The sequence below is a fragment of the Schistocerca serialis genome, chromosome 1 (assembly GCF_023864345.2).
Source record: "Schistocerca serialis cubense isolate TAMUIC-IGC-003099 chromosome 1, iqSchSeri2.2, whole genome shotgun sequence".
Taxonomy (NCBI): Eukaryota; Metazoa; Arthropoda; class Insecta; order Orthoptera; family Acrididae; genus Schistocerca; species Schistocerca serialis.
Genome location: NC_064638.1, coordinates 526,151,608 through 526,167,526, shown reverse-complemented (window position 1 = coordinate 526,167,526; position 15,919 = coordinate 526,151,608). Strand labels below are relative to the sequence as shown.

The window sequence follows — 15,919 nt, the reverse complement described above, 5'->3', positions numbered from 1 at the left end:
TCATCCATATGCTGTTACACTTGCAGTAACCCTTGTCATCAATTCTCATACAGCAATCAATTCCGCAGCACCATTTTCCCCTAATCATGGCAATCACACAGTGTCATATGGAAAGCAAAGGATCTGCAGGACTTCAGATATGGATTGTTCCATGCATTAAATGCCCATGATTTGGTTGTGACAAAAAGTGCTATTGTTCCAGAGCTCACCTACCTTTTGCTTTGACTGCCAGCATTGTATCTGAGCACTTTCAATTCACTTGACAGAATTGTTACTTTTGCTGTGGTGCAAGGAGTGCTCTCCATCCAACACCACAATTATCTCTAATTCAGCTGCTAAGCTGCTGTGTTTATGGCAGATCATGAAGCCAAATATGGAAAAAGTACTTCATGGTCCCTACAAATTAAGTTTCATAGACCATCAACCCTATATGGTCTTGACAAGACCCTGATGGGAAGAAAGGCCAAATATAATGGCAAGAGACAGCTGTATGTTACAAAAACTACATAGTGTTTCTGAATTGTGATTTATTTGTCTCACAACATACATAATCTAAATCATTTTATTCAGGTGCAGGAGGCTTGTCAATTGTGGTAAAATTTCACCATAAACAAAGCTGATGTTAACAGACAGCATCATAATAATGATACAATTTTTTACACATACATACAATAAAATCTAACACTTAATTACCCTTTTCTCAAACGATCACTTAATCCTCTATGAATTCTTCTATTGAATAGTAGCATTTCTCCCACAGAATCTTCTGTAGTCTCATTTTTAAAATTTCTGGCTTCATATTACATTTGTTTTTGCCCATTAACTTGGTATATATTGTCACCCCACATACTGTGGAGTCCATGCATATAATTTCAACTGGTGTGTGGGTAGCATAATATTATTTTTATGTCTTATGTTATATGTATGGTTAAAATGATTCTTCTCAAATAATTTTTGTCTGCTGTGTAGGAAAATTATAATTTCATAAATGTATATGGTGGGAACAGTTCAGATTTGCAGTTTCCGAAATAATGGGTGACAAGACTGTTTGCTACACGTGTATCGGACAATTTTCCTTTGCAGTTTCAGTATTTGACATACACTACTTGAACTTCCCCAGTAAATTATCCCATATCTAATGACAGATCCAAAATAATTATGATAAGCAATTTTTTGTGTACTCAAGTCAGTGTAATTTGCCAATATTTGCACTGCAAATGCAAAACTGCTTACTTTATTTGACAGGAAGTCAATTTCAATAAAATGATAAGGTATGATGCTGTAAACAGCATGAAGGTGTGTATTTTATGCAATTCTTGACATTACAAATACACAATAGCAATATTTAACCACAACAGGTGCAAATACTTAGCAGATACCTGAAAATGAATACTTGGGAGGTAACAAATCATACAATATGGACAAATCTTGAAGTTGTAAAAATTTATGAAATTCTTTCATCAGGATCAGGGAATACCAGAAAGACACTTGCATACGTACAAGTTTTGACGAGCAGCAAAACAGAAGAGCTGAATTACATGGAAGTAAATGGGAAGAGAATATATGGGAAGCAGGAAAGCAACAGGAAGTGCAAATGCGAAGACCACAAAATAAATTTTTGCAAAAAGATTTGTTGAGCACTAGGTGTTAGGGAAAAGGAACAAGAAGAGGTATAATGATAAACTGCAACAAACAGAAAAAGGGAAAAGAAGAAGTAAGGTATGAAGAGGGGTAAGGAAAATAGAAAAAAAATGAAATAAAATTTAATAATTAGGCAAATTTCCATACAGATGTAGAGGGCAAAGGAAAAGGTGGACAGATGATGCAGAAGGTAAATAAAATAAGACAGGAAAGAAGCGAAGGATGAAGACCCAGTGCAAATCACGACTGTGTGAGGCGACAAACCAGTGGGTGTTGGTGAGTATTGGAAGTATTAGTCTTAGAGGAGTGGATCAATATAACTTACACAGCGGAACAGCTACTATTAATATGTTTCATCCTGTTTGTGAAATAGGACCCTGGTCCTTACTCAAGTGAGCAGCCTAATTATAAATCTTGTTCTACGCACCGTATCTTATTGCATGTTCCCACTCCATCAGTAGAAAAATGTATGGAAACACAAGACGGGCAACCCGTGAGAGCACATGTGAGATCTGTCAACTGATAAGTAAGTTTTGTCCTGTGTTTACACTGGCGTCACCACTATCAAGATATCATTCAGATTGAATTGTAATAAATAAATTACATATGCTGGCAGCACAACATTTTGTTGCTAAGCTATTTGTGAAATTTAGCAGTAGTCACAAGGTATCTATACACCCTTCTCCTTTTTGATTTTTTACCCCCTTTCTTCCTGAATTTTCTGTTTATATTCTTCATCATGTTTTTCTCTTTGCCTTTATACCTTAGTTCAACTCATTCTTAATTATATTTTATTTCATGTTTTCTCTTTTCCTCATTACCCTGCAACCCCTCTTCCTCTCACTCCTCTTTTTTCCCCTTTTAATTCAATCTATTCTTCCCATCCTCTTTCATTCCTTTTCCCATGTTTGCATCACATTCTTTCTTTGTTAACTTTTCCTTTACTTTTCTTTTTAATATTTACATCTTTTATTCACTTTTTATTTATGTCACATTAATTAATTTCCCATCTTTGTTTTGGCTATTTTTTATCATTTTCTTCCTTTGTAGCTCACATCTTCAATTGTATGTCACCTACTTCCAAACATTAGCACTCTACAATTTGAATTTATTCTTTTAGACTTAAAGCTGCTATCTACTGATTGAATGTAATGTCGTGCCTCCTGTCAAAGGTTTGGAGTGACTTTTCCTCCCTTTCAGCAGTTCTGTTCTTAGCTTTCTCATAATTCTTTGATTTGATTTCTTTATTAATCCATGAAACAATTTACATTGTATGGATTTCGTCATTGAATAATAGACAATTTAACAGTTTAAATTTGTTTCTTACACAATAGTTGACAGTGAAATTTTCCTATATCTAATTTACATTTTTCAGTCTTATATAATTATTATTTCTCCATATAGTGTAACACAGAACTTTCAGATTTTAAGTAATCTCTTTTAATTCAAGTACTCCATTACTATATAGTAACTTTTATGTTTTGCGGTAATTTATTATATAATTTGATGGCATTGTACAGTAGACTCTGCTGCGTTTTAACTGTATTTTTTCTATCCAATTGCAAATTATTGCAGTTCCTAGTTTCGTAACCATGTACAGAGCCACTGTTAACATAGTGTCCAATTTTTTTTTTAATGTACATAACATTCTGAAAAATATATTCACATGGGACGGTTAAGATTTCCAGCATTTTAAAAAGCTCAAGGCAGTGAGCCATACTGCCACTCTTGATCATTATATGTACTGCTCTTTTCTGCAATTTGAATATAGCTTCGATATTTCTCCTGTTCACTCCCCAGAATATTATCCCATAACTAATAACAGAATGGATATATGCAAAGTATACTGATCTAATACATGAAATTCCAAAAACCAAAGACCCAGTTGTATTTTAATTTGTGTGACTGTCAATGCTATTCCACTTGATACAATTTGAAACTGTTGGTAAGTTGTTGTTGTTGTGGTCTTCAGTCCTGAGACTGGTTTGATGCAGCTCTCCATGCTACTCTATCCTGTGCAAGCCTCTTCATCTCCCAGTACCTACTGCAGCCTACATCATTCTGAATCTGCTTAGTGTATTCATCTCTTGGTCTCCCTCTACGATTTTTACCCTCCACGCTGCCCTCCAGCACTAAATTGGTGATCCCTTGATGCCTCAGAACATGTCCTACCAACCGATCCCTTTTTCTAGTCAAGTTGTGCCACAAACTCCTCTTCTCCCCAATTCTATTCAATACCAATAAGCATTCCTACTCTTTCTAAATATTGTTCATTCTAAATATTGTTAGGGATCACTTTTCTACTTTCAATTTGAATGTATTTCCACGTACACACAGAAGAGCTCAGATGTGAGGGAAATAGTATTCTATTAATTTTCTTGCAATGTGAAAGAATATGATGAAGTAAATTATAATGAAACTTGATTCTACATATGACAAATAGCAAAGTACAATACACAAAACGAAGCATGGAGAAGCAGCCTGTTAGGGTAAATGGCTGAAAATTTTCAGAGCCATAATCTCATTACAGCATGCTGTCAGAACGTAGTAGATTATACATAATTAGTTTTGATTCAGTTGTGGGGATGTACCCATTAAATGTCCAATAATTTCTTGGCTATGGTTTACATTGTGGTGTAACATGTTAATTTGCTGTTTTTAATACAAAATATACTACTGCATTCAAATTACCACCCACACACATATGTCAAACTGTGTGACCAGTCACAGAATACTGAATCAAAAAACCACAAAGTACTTTCGGAAATGCAGTAGCTGTTTGTTGTTGTTGTCGCTGTGGCCTTCAAGAGTCCAATTGCTGATTTGATGCAGCTCTCCATGCTACTCTTTCCTGTACAAGCCTCTTCATTTCTGAATAACTGCTGCAACCTATATACTTCTGAATCTGCATTCATTTCTTGGACTCCCTCTACAATTTTTACCCCCCCATACTTTCCTCCAATACTAAACTGCTGATCCCTTGACATCTAGTCAGGCTGTGCTACAAATTTGTTTTCTCCCCAATACTTACTTACTTAAGTACCTCCTGAACAGTGAAGTGATCTACCCACCCAATCTTCAGCATTCTTCTGTAGAAACACATTTCAAAATCTTTTATTCTCTTCTTGTTGAAACTGTTTATCATCCATGTTTCACTTCTATACATGGCTATACTCTGTACAAACAGTTTCAGAAAAGACTTCCTGACACTTAAATCTATATTCAATGTTAACAAATTTCTCTTCTTCAGAAAGGCCCTTCTTGCCAGTGCCAGTCTATATTTTATAATCTCTCTGTCATGACCACCATCTGTTATTTTACTACCCAAATAACAAAACTATTCTAATATTTTGAGTGTCTCATTTCGTAATCCAATTCCCTCAGCATCACATGATTTAATTCAACTACATTCCATTATACTTGTTTTGCTTTTCCTGACAGTCATCTTATATCCTCCTTCCATGACACTATCAATTCTGTTCAACTGTTCTTCCAAGTCCTTTAGTGATGCTGACAGAATTGCAATATCATCGGCAAACCTTAAAGTCTTTGTTATTCTCACTGAACTTTAATTTCTACTCCAAAAAAAATTTTTTTGTTTCCTTTACTGCTTGCTCAGTGTACAGATTGAATAATATCACCGATAGGCTACCATTGTCTCACTCCCTTCTCTGTCACTGCTTTCCTTTCATACCCCTAAGCTCTTATAACTGCTCACTTGTTTCTGTACAAGTTGTATTTAGTCCTTTGCTGTCTGTATTTTACTCCTGCTGCTTTCAGAATTTCAAAGAGAGTACTCCAGTCAACACTGTCAAGAGCTTTCACTAATTTTTCAAATGCTGTAGACGTAATATATATTCTAAGATAGATCATAGCATCAATATTGTCCTGCGTGCTCCTACATTTCTCCGGAATCCAAACTGATCTTCCCCATCTTCTACTAATTTTTCCATTCTTCTGTAAAGAATTTGAGTCAGTATTTTGCGACCATGACACATTAAACTGATAGTTTAGTAATGTTCACACCTTTCAGCAGCTGCCTTCTTTGGAACTGGAATTATTACATTCTTCTTGAAGTTTGAAGGTATTTTGCTGTCTCATACATATTGCACACCATATGGAAGAGTTTTATCATGACTGGCTTCTCCCAAGGCTATCAGTAGTTCTGACACAATGTCATATATTCCCAGGCCTTTGTTTTGGCTTAGGTCTTCCACTGCTCTATTAAATTCTTCTTGCAGTATCATATCTCCCATCTCATCTCCATCTACGCCTTCTTCCAGTTCTACAACACTGCCTTCGAATTCATCTTACAGACCTTCTATACACTCCTTCCATCTTCAGCTTTCCCTTCTTTGCTTAGGACTGGTTTTCCATCTGAGCTCTTGATATTCATACAGCTACTTCTCTTTTCTTCAAAGGCCTCTTTAATTTTTCTGTGGGTAGTACCTATCTTTTCCGTAGTGATATATGCTTTTAAATCCTTACATTTGCCCTCTATCCATTCCTGCTTAGCCATTTTGCACTTCTTACCAATCTCTCGTATCCAGTCTCCTTTCCCCTTTCGCCCGATTCATTTGCTTCATTTTCATATTTTCGCCTTTCATCAATCAAATTCAATATCTCTTTTGTCATCCAAGGATTTCTTGTAGGTCTTGTCTTTTAACCTACTTGATCATCTGCTGCCTTCACTATTTCATGTCTCCCAGTTATCCATTCATCTTGCACTGTACTCCTTTCCCTGTTCTAGTCAGTCATTTCCTAATGCTCCCTCTGAAACTCTCGACAATTCTGGTTCTTTTAATGTATCTATGTCCCATCTCTTTAATTTCCTAATTTTTTGCAATTTCTTCAGTTTTAGTCTACAGTTCATAAATTGTGGTCAGAGTCCACATCTGCCCCTGGAAATGTCTTGTAATGTAAAATCTGGTTCCAAAATCTCTGTCTTACTATTATATAAGCAATCTGAAACCTTCTGGTGTCTCCAGTCTCTTTCACATACACAACTTCTTTCATAATAACAAGTTCGTTTGTGTGGCCATTCTTTCATAATTCTTAATCCAAGTGTTAGCTGTGATTAAATACTAACCCGTGAAGAAATTTTAGCATGTGGCTTCCCCTTTCATTCCTTTCCCCCAGACTGCATTCACCTACTATTTCTTCCTTCTCTTCATTTTCCTACTATTGAATTCCAGTCCCCCATCACAATTAAATTTTTGTCCCTTAACTACCTGAATAATTTCTTTCTCATCATACATTTCTTCAATCTCTTCATCATCTGCAGGGCTAGTTGGCTTATAAACTTTTACTACTGTGGCTGGTGTGGGCTTCATGTCTATCTTGGCTACAATAATGTGTTCACTTACCTGCATTCCTGTTTTCTTATCCACTTTAAAAACCACTCCTGCTTTACCCCTATTTGATTTTGTATTTATAACCCTGCATTCACCTGACCACAGCTCCTGTCCCTCCTGCCACGGAACTTCACTATATCACTATATCTAACTTTCTACCTGTCCATTCCCCTTTTTAAATCTTTTAACCTACCTGCCTGATTAAGGAATCTAACATTTCACACTCTGATGTGTAGAACACTAGCTTTGTTTCTCCTGATGATGACATCATCTGAGTATTCCCTGCCCCGAAATCTGGATGGGGGACTATTTTGCATATGGAATATTTTATCCAAGAGGATGCCATCATCAACATACAGTAGAGCTACATTCCCTCGCAAAAAAATTCCGGCTGTAGTTTCCCCTTACTTTCAGCCATTCATAGTACCACCACAGCACAGCTGGTTTGGTTAATGCTACAAGGCCAGATCAGTCAATCATACAAACTGTTGCCTGTGCAATGACTGAAAAGGCTGTTGGCCCTCTTCAGGAACCACACGTTTGTCTGGCTTCTCAAATGATACCCCTCCTTTGTGGTTGCATCTACAGTACGCCTATCTGTATTGCTGAGGCATGCAAACCACCCTCGCCAAAGGCCAGGTCCATAGTTCATGTAGGGGTGGGAGAATATTTGCTTGCAAAGAGTTAAAAAGCTGGAAGTGCTAAGTAAAAATCTGGACTGTGACATTTTAGTAACATGAATGGATTCGTAATTAGACCTGTCTTTGCCTCTTTGTCCATTGCAGACCTTCAACTTTGGTGCATACTTCTGCAACATCCATGATGTGTGTTATGGATCAGACCAAAGAACATGCGTCCAGAAGAGTTAAAAAATATTGGTCACTGTCTGTATTGTTAGGTAGTTACATGTTCCATTTACAGGTTAGGAATACAGTGTTCACATTAAAGAACACATTATTTTTTTGTTTTGCTACCTGTCAGATTTTTATGTTATTGGGAAAATGATCAAAAAATTTTATTGCTGCATATGAGATCCTTTCTGAGCCATCGACAGCTTTAATAATGAGTAATAGATGTCATGTTTTCCTCTAGTGTTGTAGGTGAGAACGTCACTATTCTTCCCAAATTGTCGTGGATGATTTATGACAAATTTCATTATTGGATGTAAGTATTGTGATGATGCAGTTAGAATGCCTAACTTCTTGAAGGGATACCTACTTGATGACCTTGGGTGAACACCACTTATTATTCTCACTGCTTACTTCTGTGCAATCAATACTTTTTTGTAAGTGGTTAGTTAAGCCAGATTACTCCGTACGACGATATCGAGTGGAAAAATGAGAAATATGTCGTGAGACTCATTCATTTATTTCCAAGACTAACAATTATATGAAGAGTAAGTAGCTGTATTTCACTGTCCGAGAAGCTCAGTAATATATTCTTCCAGTTCAAGGTTTTATCAGAAAGTACACACAAAAATTTCAAATGTTGCTTATCTTTGTCAGATATTTGCAATTTTGATCTTTGATTGTGCAGCTCAAGTGAGCCCAAACAAACAACGTTCATCAAATCTTTCATGTTCTGCCCAGTGTTGCTGGAAACCGTCGATTTCTTTCCCCTTACAAACAAAGTGATTTTTAAACCGGAATTTTTAAATGCCTCTTCAATACGGTGATCTCCAGTTAGTCTGGTGCAATATTAGCTTGATAAGTGCATACTGAATAGGACAGTAAAATGCACAGAATAACAGTACCCAAGCAGCAACAGCGCCTGTGACTGCTGGAGTCATGTTTATTCTTTTTGTTTTATTAACCTTGTTACTAAGTATTGATAAAACTAATATTGCACTAGACTAATTTGAGGCAGGTCTATCTACAGGCACATAAATTTCAGCTTTAAAAATCATCTTGCTTGTAACAGGATACAAACCCACACTTTCTGTCAATGTTGGGCGTCACATGAAAAACGTGATGAGAAGTATTTGCTTGGGCTTACTCCAGCTAGGCAGTCCAAAAAACGGAATAGCAAACATGTGTCGAAACATCAGACGAAATGCACTTGACGACTCTTATGAGGAACATCTGGTTTAAATATGATAGATGTTACTCACCACAGAGGAAAAGTGTTGAATGGCAGACAGGCACAAAGAAAAAGATCGTTAGATATTATTCAGTTATCAGCATAAGTCCTTCATAAGATGACAACAAAATTCATACATGAACAGCCACTGTCATCTCCTGGCACTAAAACCTGATTACGATTGTGTTTTTGCTAGAGTGGGTAGTTGGGGTACAGAAGAGGAATATTAGTAGTAGTAGTAATAGTAGTTTTATTCATCCATAGATCCCTTTTAGAAGAATACTGGACATATATTGGTATCGCAATTTAAGGATAACAAAAATACAGTAATTTACACACACAGGCATTTAGATACTTACAGGTCTAGTACAACAAGGCTGAGGCACATATTTAGCCATGATTTCATAGTAGCAACCATCCCAGCATGTGCCTAAAGTAATTTATGTAAAATGAAAATGACTGGATGAAGATTGGAGCTTCCACACTCCCATATACACAGTAGCCCTGTTTTAAAGTGTTACCTCATTCAGTTTATTCATATTGGATGGAGATGTGGGACGGGGAGGGATGCTCCCACAGGTAGCACTGGCATCTTCCTCCATGCCTACATTGCATCCCTCCTCACAACACACCTCTCCTAAACCCACACTATCCACCCGATCACAGCTGCTCATCTCAGACCCACTCGCAGTCGGGCTTCTGTGTCCGGAGATGACACTGGTCATGTCTTTTTCATTGTGACTGTTGCCACTCTGCCTAGTCTACGTGCTGAATAGCATCTATATTTGTCGTTTTATTGGCATTCCATCCAAGATCAATGACACCCACACACTCAGTGTAATCTGAAATGTTTGAACTTATTGGACAATGGAAACTACCACTATGGCATGCCTTCCATCAGTGCAGCCCCAGCATACGATTCTGAACTATTGAACATACAGGTCCACACCCTTGAACATCAGTGCACCACCGCCAAGAAACACTGAGGAAGAACATATGCGTTTGTTACAGCCAATGAGACAAGGTAGCTGTCATCCCATGCAGTAGTCACACTGCATCATCTCCATCTTACAAATTACCTTGTTCTATCCATTGGTTCCACATACACTTCACTATATTCTACAGCATGTCTTGGAAGAGACAAAATGTCACAATATGATCAGCCCAGTTTGTGGGGCTCAGTAATTCTGCACCTTTCTAACTCAGTCACCTTCTGGTGGCAATGAGGCCTACTAGTACATGCTTTTATGATCCTAATTCATCTGACAGCTATTCCCTGTCTGGTCTTGGCATAACAACCTTGCCAGTCACAAGAGAGAAGTTGCTGCTGGGCCTGCATGCAAGCCATCTCTCTGTAAATCTTAATCTCTTATTGTCGATCTATTTCACTCCACGTAAACCGAGAAACAGACACTTGGATGCAGATCCAGGGAAGTTCATTTTAAGTTGTCAATTTGCTTCATTATTTTAAAAAAATTACATATCAAAAGCAGTATGGAGGGCAGACTCTAAAACAACAACAATAGTAATCACTTATTCTGTAATGATATGAGAGAAAATGAAATCTGAAATTAAGATCACAGCAGCCTTTTGGCTACCAGGTCTTCAGAGGATGGGTGGGTTTATTTGTCATCAAATACAGACAGTAAAGAAAAGAGTAGAAATAGTGAAATTGTCCATTTGCAAGTTGGAAATACAGTAATAATGTTGCAGGTAACCTCAAATTTTCAGGAAGTTCTGTTTCTCCTAAAAACACCAACAAATCAGAAAAACATCAACTAGCCTATATATAAGTAGCTTCCAAATCCAACAACCAAGCTCCTACTCTGTTTCTGAGAATCAGTGGTACCAAACCTTTCCATCATTTCAAAATGGTAGATTTGCTATGAGAAATTAAAGATACAGTAACTAATGATGTCAGCGAATGTTAATGAAGTCAGGTATGTTACTTTTCCATTTTCTCTTTTATCATCTCCCTCCTCTTCTTCCTATTCATGATGAATGAACACAGTCTGTGGGAATAAGACTTACTCTCAGCAATTTGTTTTGACTGCATCACAATTAACCTATGATTTTCCATAGCATAACAGATCTAAATACAGCACCATTTATGTCCTTTCTTAATTCACAAATTACAAGTTTGGGTTAACAACATCTTCATGTGCTTGTGAATTTCTCAAAGTTACCTAATATTTCTGCTATCTAACTACATTGTGGATCAAGCACCTTAAAAAAAAAGACTCATGATATACTATCCATAAAAGAATTTCTGAATGTGCATTAAAATTGTGTCTTCATGTTTTGCATTTGATAACGAGACCGAACATAGTTAAATACAAATCACTACATGTAAAAAAATAATTAAATAGGGTGGAGGGGTTGGTTGGTTGATTTAGGGAAGGGGACCAAACAGCAAGGTCATCAGTCCCATTGCATTAGGGAAGAATGGGGAAGAAGTTCGGCCATGCCCTTTCAAGGAAACCATTTGCCTGAAACAATCTGAGGAAATCACGGAAAGCCTAAATCAGGATGACCAGATGCAGGTTTGAACCATCGCCCTCCCGAATGGAAGTCCAGTGTGCTAGCCGCTGCGCCACCTTCCTCAGTGAGCTGAAGTGGAATGGGGGGGGGGGGGGGGGGGGGAGATGTAGCTAAGCACAATTATGTAAATGGCCAATATGTTGCTATATTTTTCATTGAGAAACTGTACTATGATTGTATAATTATAAAACTGACTCATCCCACATCACAGCAAGAGATTGCAATTATGGAACATACAACTAAGTAACTAAACTATATACCATAGAAGTAGAGGTCCAAATGACTATGGGGAGTTGACTGAAAGGTACAGCAACCATGCAGAGGCCATCAGGTTCCAAGCATTTACATCTGATGAACTCAGACATGAACCTGCTTGCGTTCTTAAACTAGAAAACGCAAATATCTGCTACCTAGAATAGACCCTGTTATTCTGCAATAATTTTCATATTTTCTTGAAGAGTTTCTGTTCAGTACTCTTATTATGAATACTTTTTTAGGGCTGTATACCAACACATAGTCATCGCTTTGCTATGTAGGTAGTTAAAGATAAGTAGTTCTTTCAGTAGAGCAAGTATAGACACTGTAATCTTAGAATACCTACTATTAGACAATATTTGGTTTAAAATTTGTTGAAATATATGCATAATCTTCAATGTGAAAAAACACGTGGAGTTACAAAATGTTTCTTCTATTTAAAAGGTTATTGGTATACCTACATTGAGATTCTGGAATACTGATTTCCATATCATGACTTTAAAACACGGAAATTTCAACAATAAAATACTGAATGCACATGGTTACATTTCAGACCAGAATATTTTGTTTATCCATTCATGAATCTTAAACAACAGCCCATCAACACAAAAGGTAAGCCTGGCTCTGAAACAATGTAGGCCTAAGACATAGAGTACTGTTACATCACATCTGGCTTTATGCCCAACTGCAAGGTATAATGAACTACATGTTGAAGACTGTAGGGCCTACTTCAGCACACATGACATGTGTCAGTGCATCAATAAATTATGTTGCATATGTGCAGTGGATGGATGCCTCACACCTCCATGGACAATAAATTTAGCCACATTATACAAGAGGCAGCAGCAGACAAGAAGAAGAGCTAACAAGAAAGGGATCCCCACTATATTCTTAAAGGACACGCAAGACCTGAGGTCTTCAGTACTTAGATCTTCAGCTACTGAAGTATCTGCCACAGTCTGCAGGTCAGTATGAGTGAGAACGCAATCCATACACTTCTTAAGAGTTGTATGTTATGAATAAAAGTCTGTTGAGTATGTCTATTTTGGTTCTTCAGGTTTATATATCCAATACACACTCCAGAAGGAAATCTACAAGTTTTATTCAAGGTTTTTCATCATTTCATCATGACCTGGCAAAGTGTGGACAAACAAGAAGCAGGTTCTCACCATGTACAAGTGTCTACTTTGTCAGGTCTTGACAGAAAGTCTCATGTTAAACTTGGGAACTCTGGCAATGGAGCTTTTGCTCTGAAAAATGCAATGGAAATAAAAACCTGAAAAATCAAGACACAGGCTGTCAATGGAATTTTATTCATAAAATATATATCTTTCACTTCTATATGTGCCACATGACACAGTTATGGATTCATTAAAAATTCATATTTCTGGATTATTTAATGCAACAAGAATGTTATGGTGGTGAGAGATGGGGGGGGGGGGGGAGGGAGAGAATATATGTTTTGCAGTCTGTATGTATGTATTGTAAACATCTGTGTGAAAGAATACCTAGAAACAAAATTAAAACTATGTATAAACGTAAAATGATATATTGTATGCATGTGCTGTAGTGATCTGTGAGAAAGAGTGTCAAAATAACTTTTAGATCTGAACATGAAACCACAGTAAAATATATGTAACCTTGTGAATTGTCATATTTGTGAATCATTTGTATTTAAATTGTAGTATGTTGGCTAAATATTAATATATTTGCCCCATATCACAGTTACACACACTGTACACAGTGTTGACAAATGGGCCAAAATAAAAATCTATCATTCAATCAAAGCACTGCCTACGGATGTGAAGAGATCATAGAAGTTTTCCATCAATGAACCATGTTTTGTAAGACATCAGACTCATGTATTAATAGCTGGTACAGAAATTAATTGTTACACGCCATCTCAAAGAAGGCGCATCTCATCATTCATATGCCTTATGGATGGATGAATTATGAGGTTTAATGCCCTGTAAGAAATTTTAAAATGGGACACATTCCTGTGGTGCTCCTATTAACTAACAAGCAGTTAACAATGACTGCTTTTGTTCAGGAAGACAAGATAGCTAAATCTTCAAACCATTTTCTCCCTGGAAACGCATTAATCAAAATTTGCTAAATTGCGATAATTATATTCTGGAAATAATCGTATGTCGCTATTGAATTTCAGCTACTACAATAGAAAATGCGTCAGTTACAGGTAACAAATGGTTCTATGTCTCCATCGCATTATTCTGCTGATACGAATGTACTATAATTTCAAACCTATATAGAAAAAAACATTGATGTCAAAAATATTTATCTTGGCGGTCGAGGTGCGGGACGCGTATGCGTACACTTCTCAAGATTTCACTCGATGTTTGATACTCGCTGCTTGCTAATATAACAGGACACGACGAGTCTTGCTTCAATTCGGTCATTCAATCATTTGCCTACCGTAACATTTGGATTATTTATCATTCTGGTTTCTCCCAGTTCACACATGCGTCAGATATTGATTTCATCGTGCGCCACGATTTTCATTGATGGGCGTGTCAGTACCGACATTTATGAAACATTTGAATGACAGATAATTCTTCTTTCCCAATATGACAACAAACCGCTAAACATCAATGCAACCGTCAGTTATATTTCATTCATCCCTTCATATCCCCACCACAACATCCGGTCTGGCTAGCCCATTCACAAAAGCTGTCTGCAAGATATTGATTTTCAGATTCGTTAATATCAACTAAATCTGCTAAAAGAACTAAGTTAGAAGGCATTTGATTTACTATACCTGTTCCTCGAATCTTGTTATTAATGCTGATACCCACTCTACCGGTTTCTGAGTTGCCATGTTACCAAAATACTGTCACAAAATACAACCTTACATTTCGGCAGCTCTTTTTAGCGCCATTTTGTGGTACGCCTTCCATTGCGGACAGGCCACTGGTTCCGAGAGAAGCAATACAGAGTAATGTGGTTTAAAAAGAAGCATAAGGAGCGAACGCAGACTTGTTAATTATTGACAACAGACAAACAACTCTTATTGTTTTGAAATTAGGTGTGATCGTAAGTTAATTATCCGTATATTGTATATCTTTTACTGTAAGCAGTAGCCGCTTGTTGAACGCACCAAGTGGCGCTAAGATATGAAACAACTTTTTCCATAATTCTTGCGGCGGAGATCCATCCACCAAAGCAACTGTCAGCCTTTATATGACAGAAATAATATAGAATTTAAATGGAACAACAGTTAGAGGTTTTCCAGCGTCATGACGTACTAATCTCTCAAAGCTCGGTCTTCTACAGTGTGTCAGTGGTGCAGTGTATTTTGTCTACAAGAACGCAGAATATCGAAACACAAACAATAATTATTTCGTCTTCTCAGCAAGACGAGTTTTTAGAGCCGATTACGTATACACTATAAGCTGACCATGCACAGTACAGTGTGCCAAAGCTACACCATAGAGCAGAAATATTTCTTCTCTATGAGCTACACCCTAAGGCCCTATAGAGAACGGTCTAAGTTTATGGGACTAGTCATGACGGTACACTGTAGTAAAAATAATAATAATCTGTCGATTCTTCCAACATAATAATGCTAAATGCAATTCAGAACAAAACGGATCGGGTCTTTTTTAGTCGACTCCTGTTTAGTTCATTGGTAGCAAAAGTATTTTCTTTGTAACATCCAAGTAGTTGTGTCGGGAGGGAGTGGGGATGGGAGAGTATGTCAATCTTAATTGGGTCAAATTATCTAAATGAAGAAGTGAACGAGCCAAATCACAGTGTCCAAATTATATATACTGGTAGTATGAACTCTGCTGGTTTGGGAGTTGGTGTTTTGGTTCTCTGAATACACTGGTCTTTTGTGCTTTCTCAATCAATAATTCACTTGCCTTCTTACTAAAATTACCTTTGTAACTATATTACAGCAAGAATATTAGCACACTTGTGTAAATGTGGGTAACACGAATGAATTAGTAAACTTCTTGTCCACTCATAGTGTCATAATGCCACAGCCGACTTTAAATTGGCCGTGAGTGTACTGGTTATTGACAGTGAAG

At 37.1% G+C, this 15,919-nt stretch overlaps 1 protein-coding gene across 1 annotated transcript in view; it reads right to left on the bottom strand.

Annotated features, from left to right (window-relative positions):
* The window catches only part of LOC126474727 (neurofibromin), a 457,914-nt gene extending 443,130 nt beyond the window's left edge, over positions 1 to 14,784 (bottom strand). The window contains exon 1 of the mRNA XM_050102210.1: positions 14,647 to 14,784. Coding sequence (XP_049958167.1) covers positions 14,647 to 14,706 — 60 coding nt within the window. The 5' untranslated portion in view covers positions 14,707 to 14,784. The remainder of the gene's footprint in view (positions 1 to 14,646) is intronic.
* Between the last annotated feature and the right edge of the window lie 1,135 nt (positions 14,785 to 15,919).